The 16,615-nt window shown below is 41.8% G+C and overlaps 1 protein-coding gene across 3 annotated transcripts; it reads right to left on the minus strand.

Annotated features, from left to right (window-relative positions):
- Positions 1–2,474: 2,474 nt before the first annotated feature.
- On the minus strand, positions 2,475–13,908 carry LOC129773383 (CLK4-associating serine/arginine rich protein). Of its 3 annotated transcripts, XM_055776980.1 has the most exons (9): positions 13,839–13,908; positions 13,504–13,784; positions 12,657–12,754; positions 12,195–12,376; positions 4,554–6,009; positions 4,153–4,336; positions 3,529–3,619; positions 3,367–3,472; positions 2,475–3,309 (listed from the first exon to the last, which is right to left on the minus strand). In XM_055776980.1, the coding sequence occupies exons 2-9, from the start codon at positions 13,606–13,608 to the stop codon at positions 2,670–2,672; spliced, it is 2,862 nt and encodes a 953-aa protein (XP_055632955.1). In that variant the 5' UTR covers positions 13,609–13,784; positions 13,839–13,908; the 3' UTR covers positions 2,475–2,669. The 3 variants fall into 3 exon arrangements, with proteins under 3 accessions (XP_055632955.1, XP_055632954.1, XP_055632956.1); XM_055776979.1 differs by having other exon boundaries at positions 13,504–13,888; XM_055776981.1 differs by lacking the exons at positions 13,504–13,784; positions 13,839–13,908 and having other exon boundaries at positions 12,579–12,703.
- Between the last annotated feature and the right edge of the window lie 2,707 nt (positions 13,909–16,615).

The following is a 16,615-nucleotide window of genomic DNA, read 5'->3' on the forward strand; positions in this document are numbered from 1 at the left end:
ATAAGTATTGGTATCCACTTGTAAGATACAGCTACATATGGGTTTATTCATAAAAAAGTATGAACCCTATTCCAGAAGACGAGTCGACCGTCTCTCCTTTTTTTTGTTTGTTTTGACATTCCAGATATCGAGTATTGAACTCTTATTCCTGTTTTCGACGAAATACAAAACGTTAGTATGCTGTATTCGTATTTTTGGTTTTGTACGAAACAACTCCATTCATTCGAACTTTCGAGCATCGTTGGTCCGAACGAATTCTCTTTTCAGCACTTTGTTGTTTCCGCTCAGGTCCAAGAGGAGGAGTTCAGACCGGTAATTGGTAGGTTCAACGCTCACCCATGAACCAACGAAACGGCTTAAGACTTATCGACTTTGCTGCCTCCAAGAACATGGCCATACGTAGCAGCTTCTTCCAGCCCAGCCTCCAATACCGTTACACCTGGAGATCACGTTGGTCGATGGTCGGCACCTTTCAGATATCATCGATGTCAGAAACTATCGTGGTGCTAACATTAATTCAGACCACTACCTAGTGACGGTCAAACTGCACTCTAAACTGTCAATCGCCCCGATTCTTCATTTCGATCGACTTGTGAAAATTCCATTCTGTATTCCGTTGTTTTTGCATTTTTTTCGATCAGTTTCTCAACGAACATTAAATGGGCAAAACGTTCGAAATAGGGGATGCGAAATTATAACTCGAACGACATCACGGTTTCGAACAAAATGCAAATCCGGCAGAATGCAGAATAGGGGTGAGTAGACATCAGCGCTCACCACGGTACCACCTACGACGAATGCAGGAACCAAACGTTGCTGCAAAATACTCACTTCGTCATGAAACAGCGTTACCGAGGTTAAACTAACTGGATGCTGCTCCCCCATGAATGCTAGAACATCCTGGAAGCAGCAACGTGAGCAACGGAACGAATGGTTTGACGACGAGTGCTGAGCGCTTCTGAGCGAGAAGGATGCAGCACGCGCAGCCATGCTGCAACGAGCGACTCGACAAAACGTGGAACGATACCGATTGAAGCGAAGGCACCAAACACATCTCTCTCGGAAAAAAGTGCCGCATGGAAGAGAAAGAGTGTCTTCTTCTTCTTTTTGGCTTTAAGAGGGTTTAAACTTTTCAGTTCATTCGCCTCTAACGAAAGAAAGAGTGGGAGGAGATGGAGCTACTTTATCTTTCTTGAAAATGGCGGAAGTTTTTCAAGAAACTAAACTCCACGCACAAAGACTTTTGTGCCGCGGGCCGAAATATTCAGGAACAAGGAAGGAAGCATTTAACGAACGAACTCGAGGCCAAAAGGTGGAGGCAGCACTACGATGAACACCTGAACAGCGCCCAGACAGGAGACCAATACAACGGTTTAAGGCTATCCCTAGAAATAGTTGATTGAAGCCACTGGTCCAATTAATCTTAGTTCATTTGCGCTGTCAGTTAGCGATGGTACTCTGACAAACTGAAGAATAAATTCATTGAAGAAAATTTGACGTTGGTCTATGTCGCCAACAACCGCACCCACCTATATATCATCACCCGCACCCCACTTGTTATCTGTTAACCCCTTTATTCCACGCGGCGAACGACGTGAGATTGTAAAGTTAACCACTTTATTTTGGAAGCCACATTACTTCTTTGCTCCTTTTTGATACCCGAGTCGATAACAAATGAGGACACGACTTCAAATCTCCCCTGGCGATGAACTATAGTCCTTTCGCCATTCACCTACGTGAATTCAGTGACTTGAGGCACCTCACGTCATTCGCAGCGCGGAATAAGGGGGTAGATATGATGGCTCTGAAGAAGACCTCGATGATGATAGCTCGGGTTGCGGAAAATTTTCGTTTTGACAATTACATAAATTGTTAGTAGCAAGACCAACATGAATTGATTGGACAACAACCTGAACATCAATCTAAAAAAAATCTCTATCAACGTTTAACATTTTGAGCTATGCTCTCATGAAATATTTGGAGAGAATTGAGTAAAACCATCCAAGACCTTCTCCTAAACAATTCCAAGATCATCACTCCATTGATTCTTCCAACTGATAAATGTCAGTTATCGGCAAATAAAGAATAATTCATAATACGCATCGCCTCACATTGTGAGTTAACGCCCGAATTGTAGGCAAAAAAAATGCTCGTTGCGTTGTGGGGAAAACGAGTGGCTAATAAAATCGAAATAACATACCAATCGTCAAATTGTTTACTTTTTTTCACTGTTCATGTTTGGGGCAAAAATATTGCTGGATAAATTTCCTGTCTAATGGTATACAACATAACATTTATTGCAATAACGAATTTGCATAATATGCGTTTAAAATCCTTAAATGAATCGTTACATGCATCATTTTCAATTTCGTAGAATGACCTCCTTTTATAGAAATCAAACACATAGTCCTATGTCAAAACTATAACAAATAACAATACAATAACAATAACAATAAATGAACAAAACCAGAGCATCCTGAAAAAAAAGAAGTTTATTTTCAATTCATTTCTGTCTCCTTCGGTATTCCTAGTTTTCTTCATATAATAGAATTTGTAACTGTTTTATATATTTCAACAAATGGAAACGGTCATCACGATCCGATAATATGGCAAAAACCATCTTGTTTCCAAGGTACAACAAAACATTTATAAAGGAACCACTGCGTATTTCAATAGTCAACCAGTTTTTTCACTACCTTAGGTGACCTATCCCTGCGATTACTACCCGAAGTGTATCTTGATTTGGACCTTGACCGACGCGTTCTCGAGCGCGATCGGCGACGATCGCGAGAGGTTGATCGGGATCTTCGCCTATAATGGCGACTGCTTTCGCCACGTTCATAATCACGAGAGGACTTACTACTATAACGACCTCGGTCTCGATCGCGATCTCTTTCACGAGACCTCGATCGAGAACGACGTCGTGGTCTCGGTGGAGGTGAACGTCTTTTACTGCCGGTCGATGAAGCAAAAGTGCGTCCACCGATGGAAGATGATGGGGGCGACCGACTTCGGCTGTGACTCCAAGAGCGCCGACGCGTGCTTCGAGCCGTGCTGAGAGGAGCTTGAGGCGTCTCAACTTGTGCAAGACGCCGCAATACGGGTTTCCTTTCAATGACTGCGCTTTTGCTGAAACTAGACGTTGATGATGGAATTGATGGGGACGGTGCTTTTTTTGGAGGTGTAGGCTCCTTCACGGGTGGCAGCCGGGTTTCTTTCGGAGGATCTCCATCCGAACTGTTGTCGTTAGATTGAGATGGACTCTTATCACTTTCCGGTGTTCCGTATTTATGACGCAATTCACGTTGCCTAGACAGAAATGTAATTCTCGGACCATTTTGATGTTGCACAATTGATGTAACCTACCTGCGCCGCAGTTTTAATGCTAGTTCACGCATTTCATCCTCCCGTTCCTGTTGTTGCTGAATCTGACGTTCAACCTTTTCGATTTCTGCCTTTTTATCAGCTTTAACTGTAAAACGAATACTTTCTTAAATGCATGCGATATATTAAAACAACTCATTATACATTGCTTGTTCAACAGGATCTGCATTTTACGCTTTAAGCGATCCCTTGGGTTAATTGCTTTTGAGGTACCAACAGAATGAGAACCAGAGCTCTGGAAAAGTACAGCAGGAATAAACGGTATATAAAAATTGAGCTTTGGCTGGCGCTGCCTCCGATTACTTCTAGGGCTAAAAGGTTTATACTAGGACACCTATCGAATGACTATTTTTTCGCACCAATCATTAATATATATTAGGAAAAATAAATATCTGCGATGAGGAACGATATCTATTCGATAAGCTTCAACAAACCTAAGGTGAATGCTACTTCTTTTTCTTGAATACAGACATTGAAATCTAAACAGCTGGTAAGCCAAATACATTTGAGCCGTGCATCAAAAATAAGTACATTGCGCTTTTGCTGCTTTTTCCACGGTCATCGATCATTCCCAAATAGAACAAAATGCACCCGAGTGGCATTTTTGTGCTCTCATTCTGAATATTCATATTTTTGAACAAATCGTTGTTTCGTGGTTTTCGACATTGCCAACCAATCTCAAACCAAACCTCGCAAAAGAGGTAGTAGCGGTGGAGGTTGAGGTTTGGGGGAGAAGGAGATAGTGATATTTGAATTATTCTTACTGACTTTGGACTCGGATGTGCTGATCGTGCTACCACCGGTGCTTGTGACCGACGATTTACCAAACCTTGACGATGTGGTGGACGACGATAAGTGCGACGAAGTGCCGCTAGGACCAGGTTCCATCCGCTCCTGTTTAATGGTCACTAGTCCGGGAGGAAGGCCACTTGGTTGGTCCGCTTTTTGCACGCTAAAATAAAAGAACATGGTTGGATAATCATGCTTACGGTAAATTGGTTGAGGTAGTATTTTTGAGTAAATATAAGCGTGCTTGTCAGTGCTGTTGTCTTCATGAACAGCGTCAAACTTCGAAAGAACGAGCCGACAAACCCGCCTATAAATTCAGAAGCCAAAAAATCAGGATTGGGGAACTAGAACTGAAAACGATTTACAGTTTCTTGACTCACTTGGTAGACGATTCCATCACTGGATCGCCGCTCCTTTTCTGTGGCTCTTCGTCTGAGCTATCCGTGCTCAAATCTGTATCGCTGGAGCTTTGACCATCGCGCTTTCTACCATAGTACCGTCGAATGGGTACTTCGGGTTCCGGTTCGACAAACGTAGGCACTTTAGAAGGTTCCACTTTCTTAGAAGCAGCACTCAATTCCGACGGAAGCGATGATGGCGGTGATGGAGACTTCCTCTTCGGAATCTGTTCCGCCACCGCGAGTTCCGTTTTAATTTGTGGTTTTGCCGCAACCGGCAATACCCGCTTAGATTTGGATCGACTCCGACTCCTGCTGCTACGAGAAGAAACGGATTCGGAACTAGAAGTTTTACGGGACGGTTTCCTAGCTGGCGAAGATGATGAAGATGACGAAGAAGAGGATCGAGCTTTTTTACGTCGAGATGAATAATCTGGAGAACGACGACCCGCTTTACGTCCTCTCGAGCGAGACCTGGACCTAGATGAGCGTGACTCTGAGTGCGATTGACGCTTGTACTTCGAGAACGTTCGTTTTGTTTTCGATCGGCTGCGACTTTTCCGCCTTCTCCACGTTCGTGGACTTCGACTTCGACTCCTACTCCTATCGCTACCACTCTTCGACCTTCTTTGATATTGAACAGGTATTTTGCTTTCTTCTTCTTTCGTACTCATGCTTTTTAGCTTTTCTAGATTTTGTTTTACCTTCTCAGCGTAAGTACTGCTTCCCGCTTTCGAAGTTCCCGGTTTGCTTAGACTTTCTTTATTAAAGCTAATCGATATTTTTGAATGTGGTTGAAGTTCATCTTCACCACCAAATGAGGTAATATAGGTAATTTTCCCTGAATTGACAGGCGATGGCGATCTTGAGCTATCATTTGGATCGTCGTAGGTCCTAGGAACTAGTTCCTCTTTCGCTGCATAGCTTGGTGGACTCAATGGTCTCCCCGCAAACTTTCTTTCCCGCTGCGCTCTCCGTTCTCTTCTACTCTTTCTCCCGCTAAACATGATATTCTCTTGTTCTTCTTCCCGTGCCATTTTCAATGCCTCCGCTTCGTCCGCATCCTTTGTCAGGAATGAGTAGAAATCATTACTTTTCATACCGTAATGCCTACCACATGTATTCATCTCGTGGGCTTGAGCATTCCCCACTTTATTGATGTCAATCGAAACGTCCATATCCAGATCCGAATCCGAATCACTCTTCATGCACTCGTCATACTTTGTGGTAGCGGACGACTGCTCGATGGCTGATATGGTTTGGGTGAATGGAACTACCCCGCTAGGTTCGCTTTCTTCGTAGGTGTAACCAATCGCAACCCCTCCCGATGATGCTTTCTTCTTCGACGAGGAAGACTTCTGTTCGGCTTCCACCTGAGCATTAACGCCGAATTGTTCCTCTAGGTATAACTGGTGGAGATACTTGTCCTCGCTGATACCTAGAATGAGACAAGCATAGGAAAATTATTTTCGTTGAGTTGAGTTCGGTGATTCTATGGGACATACTCAATTCGTTATTCTGTTGCTTTTATCACATGGTTTGTTTTTTTTTTGTCTCTTTGATATGATGAAATATACTCTATCAGTCATTCCATGCCAAACCGATATAGTGGTTCTCAGATTTTCGTGAAAATTGTTAGTTTTGTTCTTTATCGCAAAACATTTGATCCGTATTTTTTATTTTTTCATTAGGGTGACCATTTCCATTTTAGGGTAGTCCAAAAAATCAACTTTTGCCTCTTTTTTCCAAAAATGACTTTTTTCAAAAATTTATAACTTTTGAATTGCTCGACCGATTCAGATGAACGACATTTCAAATTAAAGCCAACCACCTGGTCTTTTAACGGTTGACTTGAAAAATCATAACTAAAAAACGAAAAAAAGCCTCTCTGGTTTCGACATATGTTATGTTAAAAATCCTTAGCTTCCCAGAATAAATATAAAAAATATAGTGCCTTTGGTCCCGAGACTATGAAAACAATAAAAAACGAATACAATCAATAATAACGAGAGCAGAATTCGCTTTGTCTGCAGGTATAGTATTTTTTCAAAAAACCAGGTGATTGGCTTTAATTTGATATGTCGATCATCTGAATCTGCCTAGTAATTCAAAAGTTATGAATTTTTGAAAAAAGGCATTTCTGGAAAAAAGAGAAAAAGTTGATTTTTCGGACAATCCTAAAATGGAAATGGTCACCCTAATGAAAACTAAAAAAAATAATAGGAGGTTGTGTCCAAGATACGACCGCATTGTTGACGTAGAACTACGCTGTTATTTTATATAAGTCGCTTGTTTATACCTTCGGATATTATTCTATAAAGCTGTGAAATTTTAGAAACAACTGCTTAGTAGAATAATCTCTAAAATGATTTTTTCATTGTAGAATCAGTTGACGATAATTGATTGATGGTTCATTCTTGTCCTCGCAAAACAATACACTATCTGATCGTATGTCGCAATTTATTTCATGTCAATGCATTGAAAATTTACCTCGAACGCTATCCCGGTGGCCTTTTTCGCAATTGACATAGACTCGGCTACAGTCGATTATATACATGTTGCACCCGCACCAATATTCCACATCTCATAACTACATCAATATATCTTTGGCACCGCATAGAAACATCAACAATGACAACACTTGCAAGTATCAAATATCATGCTACATGTTATTTAGTATTTCCTCAGTGGAATCGCTCTAGGCATCATTCGTATAACGTAAACCAAGCGTACGCCATAGCATGCATACAAAGCCATACATTGGTGACTTGAAAATACTAGGAATATAAACACTTCTCATCATTTTGCGCTATTCTCAAAAGAAACGCTTCTGTGATTATTACTGGCTTCGAAAAAAGTTGCATTACTTTCTCATGCTCGAGAGAAGCTGTCACCCTTAGTGGAGGAAGTTTTGCTACTGGTAAGCGAAACCTAATCACATACAAAGTTCCAGAACAACATTTACTGTCTTGGTGACTAAACAAACGAAATAAACTCTTTTTGTTAATATCAACAACCTCGAAAACAGTAGCATTGCTTCATTATGATCAAGATTAGCGCAAATGCAATCCTAGTTGAAGGCAGATTTGAGACTGGCACGCGAACCCAAATAACCTAAAACATTCCAGTAAGACATTCAAATGCTTGATATTCCCCAAATAATTTTTTGGCGCACAACCTTAATGCCTGCTTCGCCATAACGTCAGTTTAATGCATTGATGCATTCTCAAAGGCACCAACGAAGCCCTTATGATGACGGAAAACAAACAATGTTAACTGCTTGGAAAAAGACTGAATTATGCCACGCAACTTGTACTCTGCTGTAACACCCATCGATGCGAATTCGCTGATGAGTTCGTCAAGAGCGACCACCAGCGGGGGGAGCTTGATTTTGGTTGCTGCATGGGTAACGGCGTTTACATTTTCGATCGACGCGCCGAAGTCGCCTACTTCGCTGTTATTCGATGCGGTGTCACTCGCGAAGGCTCGGTTCAGTGCGAGCGCTTTTCACTGCACCAACATCGCGTGCATCATTAGATGACGCTTGCTTCGAAATTTTAAAACCAAACGACGATATCCAAATTGGATTACCACTGGTGGGGTCCAATCTTAGATCGAAGCGCAGTGAAAGCAAATTGAACTGGATTGCTCAATAGTCCGATGCCGAATGAAAGTTTGCCTCAGCGAGATCCACTGTTTATACTCTAGGGAAGTATTCCCCTTCGTTCTTCTACTTCCCCGAGACTTTAAATCCTACGATTTCCCCTTCGTTGGTCGTCGATAAGTTGCTCGTTATTGACAGCTCTGTTCGGAAAAGCACACAAATTGACAACAAATGTATGAGAAAATGGAAACGCTTAAAGTTTTCATGAATTTCAACCATTTACAAACCAGGGGATTCTAATGTATAGCATATTAAACAAATCTTAGGGAATTTTCGACTCGTTTAGTATGTAAATCGCCAAAATCCGTTTGCGGCAAAAATAGTTATTAACGTTAACTTTATTTCATAAAAACGTGACCTGTTTTCTGATTTGCCACCCTTAATGAAAGACGTATTTCTACGTCAAAAATACGGATCAAATGCTTTGCGAAGAACAAAATTACCAAATTTCACGAAAATCAGAGAACCACTATATCGGTTTGGCATGGAATGGCTGCTATAATACAAGTCCTGGGATTTTTTAATGAAAACAATCGTTTCTTGGGCAAAGCTGTATTTATTCCTCAACATAGTTTCCTTCGAGAGCAATATACTTGGTATAGCGAGTTTCCAACGTTTCGATCCCCTTTCTGTAGTACGAAACGTTTATGTCTTCGAAATATGCCTCAGTGACACTCTGCAGAGTGCCTAGTGTGGTAATAGATCCACTTTTCATCCATTGTTACAAAACGTCGACAGAAGTCCACTCGATTACGCTTCAACAACGCCAAACCGGCTGTTGAATCATCAACGCGCCGCTGTTTTTAGTCGACGGTCAGCAAACACGGCTTCCATCGAGCGGATAGCTTTTTCATGTCCAAAATATCGTGCAAAATGTATCCCATTCGTTCCTTTGACATGCTTACGGCCTCAGCTAACTCGTGTAACTTCACTTTAACCCTTTCGTTACGAGCGTCGTCTATAGACGACATCCGCGCGACGAGCTGTGTGTACGAGCGTCGTCTTTAGACGACATGAAATTCATACTACTCTTCGATCACACGAGCGCGATGTGCATACTTTTCGGCGCAGTGCTCCGTACAGGGGTAGCACTTTGGCGGAGCACACTGCCGTAATGAAAGGGTTAAGCAAGGTATTCAAAAGGAGTCGATGCACTTGTTTTGCGGTTTCTGGATACGTAGCCTCTTTTGGTCTTCCAGAGTGAGGTGCATCTCCGGCGCTTGTATGACCCATTCCAAATTCACTAAACCACCGATGAACTGTTGTTCCCGAAGGAGCAGAAGTGAAATAACGTTTCGGCAACACTGCTTTGATTGTTCAGGAGTTTTTTCAATCAAAAAACAATGTTTGATCAAAATACGATATTCCTCTTTTATACGAATCCATATACGAATGCTCTGATATTAACACTTAAACAACTGTAGTTTGTGAACAAATAAACGAAATGTCATGGAACTTCACACATAATCTAGTGACAAATGAGCCTCTCGGAATAATTGTTGTTCATTTTTAGTGGCGCCATCTGTTGAAAAATCCCAGGACTTTTCAGTCCATGTAGTATTAAACATTTCATATTCTCTGCTATCAAAGCCATAGCCAATGGCACCATTTGTACGCAATCTATATCGAATTATCATCGATAGTTCGTCTTTCACTAGAGGCTCCGACCAGATCGGCAGTAGATCTTTGGTGAACGAGAACATTCAACACCAGTTTCATAATTATAACTGAATGGGTTTCCGAGCGGGCACCCGTTTATATATAGATTCAGATTTGTGTGTTTTCAACAACCTGTTTCTAAAGCTGATATATGCTGTTGAAACAAGTTTATCGCATAAATAAGTAACAAGCGTATAACTCTTAGACATTTTATCTTTCGAATAAAATGATTAGCGATATGATATGGTGGTATGGCAAATAAATTGTTAACGCTCAAAGTAGGAATCGATTCCTCATCGAAATACCCAGCTCAAAGAATACCCAGCTTAGATGTAGGCACCTATAATTTTTGAACCTCACTGATAGTTGAAAGCATTGATATCATCCAAGCACATAGGAAGAGATAAGCGGTACCATGGCCCTAGAGCTGATAGTATTAATCAAACATATTAGGTTGGTGAAAACAGAAATCCATTATTTTTGCACAAAATTCGAAACTTTATTCAAGATATTTCGGATTGTCCGGTTTGGGTCAAACCGTTTTGTTGTACAATTTGTTACAATTTTTAAGGTAACTTCATAATGCCTCTCTCATAGAAGCTTTGGTTCTTATTGGTGAAAAACTTTTATACTCGATTTCTACGATCTTCTCTTGATCCCAATTCATTATCATTCAGGAAGTTTTGCAAATCGAGAAAAAGATGAAAATCACTTGATGCGAGGTTCGGAATATATGGTGAATGCACTAAAATTACCCATTCAAGCTCCTGTAGTTTCTGGCGAGTCACTACAGACGAGAGTGGCCTTGGAACACAACATCTCTTCTGTTGACAAATTCTGGCCATTTCAGATCAATCGCTAGCTTCAAACGGACAGTAGAGATTTGAATTAAATGTTTGGCTATACGGAAGCAACTCATACTCATTTGTATGCAAAGTTATATGCACTTCATTTCTATTAGCTACCACTTACTACAATTTCATTCAATTTTGTATAGCTTTATTGGGCAATAAATTCGGTGCGAAAAGTAATAACCTCACATAACCTAACAAAAAATTAAACCTTATAAAATTCAAAAATATGTAAACTTTTCTAAAATATAACTTAGATAAAAAATCACATATTGTGATGTAGGATAAAACACAATTGGATTAATACTCCTACAGGAATAAAAATGTAGGTTTTGACCAATGCTTTTTTTTGCTATTTTTCGATTTTTTGTTATTTTCTGGAAAACGGAAGAGCGATAAAAATTAATTCTTGAAGATAGAGTTCCTGTAACGCTGGTAATCAAAATTACACCAATGACAAAATAATTTTTACAGCTTAATCGTTAGTGGGTTAAGAAATGGCTCGATTTCATTCCGTTTGGCCAAGGCTTCTCAGACAGAAATTCGATCCATTATGTTTTTGGTGTTAATTGGTGTGGCAAACATCGAGCTCTTTTGTGAATCCAACTTTGCGCAAATGTTTGAATTTTTTTTTGTATTCGATCTTTAGCTCCTTCAGCAACGACTACTAACATGCCAGTCAACTTTGATTTTTCTTTGATTTTATGGACATTTTCGACCACATTTGTTCTGCATGTGCGAGGTACATTTTCAACATAAAAAATTCCCGAAGAGAATCAACGAAAACAAAATCGCACGGAATTAGCTGTTAAAATATCGACACCATAAACACCATTTACATTTACAATATTAGCGGCCTGGCTTGCATTTTCACTTCCATCGTTAACACCCTGTAACTCACATCTGAATGGAACAAAGCATAAACTTAATGTTGTACGTTCGATACTATACGAGATATCGGTTCGGTTCTTTTTTGAATTTTAGAGATGTTAAACTTAAAGAGTTCATTCGTCTCTAAACGAGATATCGATCACTACATTCACTTGTAAGGTCTAAGGCGACCCAGCATAAAAAAACCTCACGTAGATCAGAAATAACATTTACTAACTCGTATGTTAATCCTTTTGGAGATAGTTTTAGATTGGGAATAGATTTCAAGCCTTGCAGATTTTTGTCAAATATGAGTAAGAGAATACGAGTTCACCCAAGTTCATGTCATAAAAATAACATTAAAAGTAAAGAAAAATACATTTTTTAAATATAATTCAATAGATTGTGAGTTATTCACGGTTTATTTGAAAACGAATTCAAAATTCTAAGAGAAAATGAAATCGAAAAGGAGCACAAACTGAAACTCAAAAGCCCTTTTTATTAACGGTAGGTAGATCATATTGTTTAGAAATATTTATATAGAACTAAAAAACCTGCATTGGATGCATAGTTACCCACCGAGAAACTCGTTCTGCGCGAGGACGCGAAACCGCTCGTAATTCATGCTCCGTTCCTCCATATCGAGCACGTCATCCTCGACCGGTTGGTCCGGCTTACTGGTCACGGACGGGATGTAATCCAGATGGGCGCGTACATCGAAACGATCAATCAGGTTGTCCTTTTGGCCTTGCCAAGGCATCCTGTGTCCCAAAAGAGAATAGGAGAACGGTAGACAACATAACAAACAGATTAATCAACGGTCCAATCAAAGTGTTTCATATCAGCTATCGAATTCAAACCCCATTTTTCATCGCCCCTCACAAACGCGATACCGAGAAACCAGTCGGTTTGGCGAAAAAATGGATTTGAATAGGAGTAGCCCGCGTTGATGTAAACAATAACCCATCACAACAGGAAGGAAGAAATAATTGTTATAGAATAGGAGCAGCTTTTGCGTTCTGCTTTTGCAATATCACTTGCATGATGGCTGGATTTTCAGCAGCTGCTGCCACGCTTGCGTCTAGGTGAATCTTGCATTTGCGACCGTGAACTTGAAGGAACTGCGTTGGATCCGCTTTCTGTGAAATGGGGAAACAAAAATACAATTAAATATATATAAGTATTCATAAATAAGGGCGCAAAAGGAATAGTGTTGCAAAGACATGTGTTGCCCATTCGGGGAGTCAAATAGTATCGTAACAATTATTCCGATATATCATTTCATTTGCCCAGATTTGCGAATATCATGCTGTGTATAACACGACATTCCGTCAATGCGCCAGAACACATGTATACAGCATAAAATATGGCAATCACTTATGGAAAAAGCTCCATCTAGACGTCAAACTCCGCAACAAATCCCGAACATTTTTGAATTTAATAATTCAACCATAGAAATGAAAGCAAGTTTCATTGTTTAAAAAGAAAGAAATCATCTCAGGAGTGTTAACACTTGCAATTGAATGTAATTATAAACTTAATATGCTATTTGAAGGAATACTGCCATCATATCCGGAATTAAAACTGATCAATTTAACATCAGGAATTTCAATTTTGGATCATAGGCCGGCAATATTCATGCAATCTTTTATGCTTAGAATAATAAGATGATTTCACAAATGAAATAACCGAATTTGGGATTTAATCCATTAACCAACACTATAATATACTGAATCGGCCAAAACATGTAAATATTAACCGAACTTTCCGTAATATCCATTACTCTGAATCTCGTAGCGTGACAGCACATATCAACACGCAATCTCCCCAATTGCACAAAACTCAAAAAAAAACATGCAAATAAATTTGGTTCCGTTTACAAACGCACTATTCGCTCGTAGAAATCCTGCCGTCGCTCGGCACGCTTCCGGTAATCCACCAGCATGCCCCGGATCTTCTTCTCCTGTTTCCGTGCTTCGTGCCACATTTTCATTGGTTTGCGCTTAATATTACTGCACGGTTCTGATGGAAAATCGAAATTCCGCCCAAGCACTGACACAACCTTACTAATCACGATGGATGGAATACTAAGAATACCCGCTAACAATCATAGGGTTTCACTGCGAGAATATGTATTTTCAGTGGCAGACTAAACAATGCGACAACTGGCTGTAATTATTCCAAAATTAATATCGCGAAAATAGCACATCCTCACTGCTAGACCGTGTATCCATTTTTGAAGTGCGGCTTCGATCAACGACGCAGGTAATGGCTAAATGTCAAACATTGCCCGGCACCAAATAGGGAATAGGCATGTAATGCCCACCTATAAAATACCCACCCTTCTGAAAACTGATGCAAAGTTCTTATTAAGGTGAGACAAGTATGCTGGTGATGAACGAAAAAATTAGGGGCTTAAGGGTCCCTTACACGATAAATAATAATGACATCACTTCATCAGAATGACAATAAAAATGATCGTGTAAGGTTGTCAGAATTGAAATGACGGACATTATCGATGCATATCTGGATTTTCTGATCTGGCTCCATCATTTCTGTAATAGGGCAGAGACACTATCATTCGTGGTGTCTACGATACTGTGCGACATCTTTTGTTAAAATCTATGTTTGTTAGGAAATTTACTCTCCATCAGGTTAGTGGGCCCAAGAGAATTTTAAATCCCTAAAATTTGAATGAAAGTTATTATATGTTGTTACCTGAATGCATAAAACACGTAGCACCGAACCTTACCTAATCATTTTTTTATATTTTTCTGAAAAAAAATAAAAAAAAATTTTAAAAAAAATTAAATTAAAAAAATTTGGTTCTCAAATGGAGATTAACATAGGGTAGGAGCCTGCCTGTTGGTCTCAAATGTTCCTATCTCACGCCTCCACGAAGATCATATGACGACATTTTTAGATCGGGCGTGAACTGGAAACACACACCTGGTCTTGGCTCCGAGAACGGGTGTCGAAAGTGGCTAAGTGAGGGGGTGCGAGCGAGTCAGAGCGCTATATCTCTCCCGGGGAAGGCCTCCCGGGTCATGGAGGCCTTGCCAACCCGCTGTCTCCCGGGCAAAGGAGATACACCCAATAAAATGGAGCTACGATCACGAAGAGTAATAAGAATGCGATCACGGAGGAGGGTCCCCGAACTGGAGCTGGTCCAGGAACGGGCGTAAGAGCGAGCGGCCAGCGGCTGGAGGGCGAGGTGCAAGAGCGGGCCACCAGCCGGGTTCAACCCGAAGAGCTACCGCCACACGGAAACAGCAGCCATCGACATCACCCAAGAAACGCTGCGCCTACGAGACGTGTTGCGACTGCCAGACGACAGTCGTCCATACTTGTGGGTACCACTAGGCGCCGGATCATGTGGACACACGAAATTAATGAATTCGTGATCCGCGCCTATTACATCTGCACTGCTTTGGAGACGGACATGAGCGGTCGCCCTCGAATACTAACAATGTTCGAGGAAGCGTATCCAGAGTTCGTCGGGAGGCTTGATCAGAACGCGATGAACGCGAGGCGTAGAGCAATAGTACGCAACAACATGCTCTCCCAAACGCAAATCGACGAGATCAAGCAGCAGGTGCAGAGAGAAATAAGCTCCAGGAACAACAGAGCAAGCGATGTGTCGAGACGAAGTTCAGTACGGCTGAGCAATTCATTCGCGAGTGGGGCACGCGAATCAGCACCAGTGGAGGCCACAGTACTACAACCCCCTGAGCTGGAAGACCCACAGCCAGATCAACAACTACTACGCGATCTGGTCTTCCACTACGACGAGGCGATCTCACAGTTCCGCGACACAGACCCATTGTCGCGCCCCAGGATTCCGAAGTTGCAGCATTCCCGCAGGCTGACAAGTGCAGTAAAGCTCATGAACGAGCACGTTCTTCCGCTGCACTTGGTTGATGCTGAGAACATGGAGGAGCTGCAACTGAAAGTTTACTGTGCTGCTGTGGCGACCGCCAAAAGTTTAGGATACCGTATTAGGCCAAGAGGCGGACTGCTCCAACATCTCCGTGAAAGGCGTGAGCCTCCATGGCGAAGGAGATTGGAGCAACGGATCCTAAACAAGCGCGCCGCAATTGGAAGACTGATGGCGTACAAAAGAGGCAGCAGATCGGCGAAATTATGTCGCCAAGTTGCTGTGATCGTGCGGCCTACTGAACTTCGCCAGCTGGGAGCTCACCAGCTGACGGAAAAACTCGACACACTGGTACAGCAATTGAGCGTCCTAACTAAACGGCTGAAACGTTACTCTGACTCTGCAAAGCGTCAGGAACAAAATCGGATGTTCAGAGATAACGAAAAAGCGTTCTACGACCACATTAGCGACGAGAAGCCCGACTACCGCGAAGGTTTGCCAGATATGAGCGATGTGACGAACTTCTGGGCTGGTATTTGGGAGACCCCAGTAGAACATCGCGACGGGCAAATGTGGTTAAGACGGGAGGAGGAGAGTTGTGGTGAAATTGGAGACATGCCGGCTATCATCGTCGGAGAGAACGATGTCCGCGAAGCCTCGTGGTACCTGAGGAACTGGGCAGCACCGGGCCCCGATGGTGTCCAGAACTTTTGGCACAAGAAGCTGACCGTCGCACATCCAAAGATAGCTGAGTGCTTCAACAAGGTGCTACGTGACCCACACAACCTTCCTGAATTCGCCACCCGTGGCGTCACCTTCCTCCTCCCGAAAGACAGCAACACATTGAACCCATCAAAGTACAGACCGATAACGTGCCTATCGAGTCTGTACAAAATACTGAGCAGCATAATTACCGCCAAAGTTTCTGCTCACTGCGAACAGCATCACATCATCGCAGAAGAGCAGAAAGGATGCAGGAAGAATACGCATGGCTGCAAAGACCAGGCCATCATCGACGCAGCCATAGTCGGCCAGGCGGTTTATAACCAGCGGAACCTAAGCATGACCTATATCGATTACAGGAAGGCTTATGACTCCATACCTCACTCGTTTCTCGTCCGGG

This window comes from Toxorhynchites rutilus, chromosome 3 (assembly GCF_029784135.1).
Source record: "Toxorhynchites rutilus septentrionalis strain SRP chromosome 3, ASM2978413v1, whole genome shotgun sequence".
NCBI lineage: Eukaryota > Metazoa > Arthropoda > Insecta > Diptera > Culicidae > Toxorhynchites > Toxorhynchites rutilus.

Coding starts and splice junctions, on each gene's coding strand:
- LOC129773383 (XM_055776980.1), bottom strand. CDS start 13,608: ATGAAAATGTGGCACGAAGCACGGAAACAGGAGAAGAAGATCCGGGGC. Junction 4,337..4,553: donor GTGATGGAATCGTCTACCAA/GTGAGTCAAGAA, acceptor CTTTTATTTTAG/CGTGCAAAAAGCGGACCAAC. Junction 3,310..3,366: donor GCATTAAAACTGCGGCGCAG/GTAGGTTACATC, acceptor ATTTCTGTCTAG/GCAACGTGAATTGCGTCATA.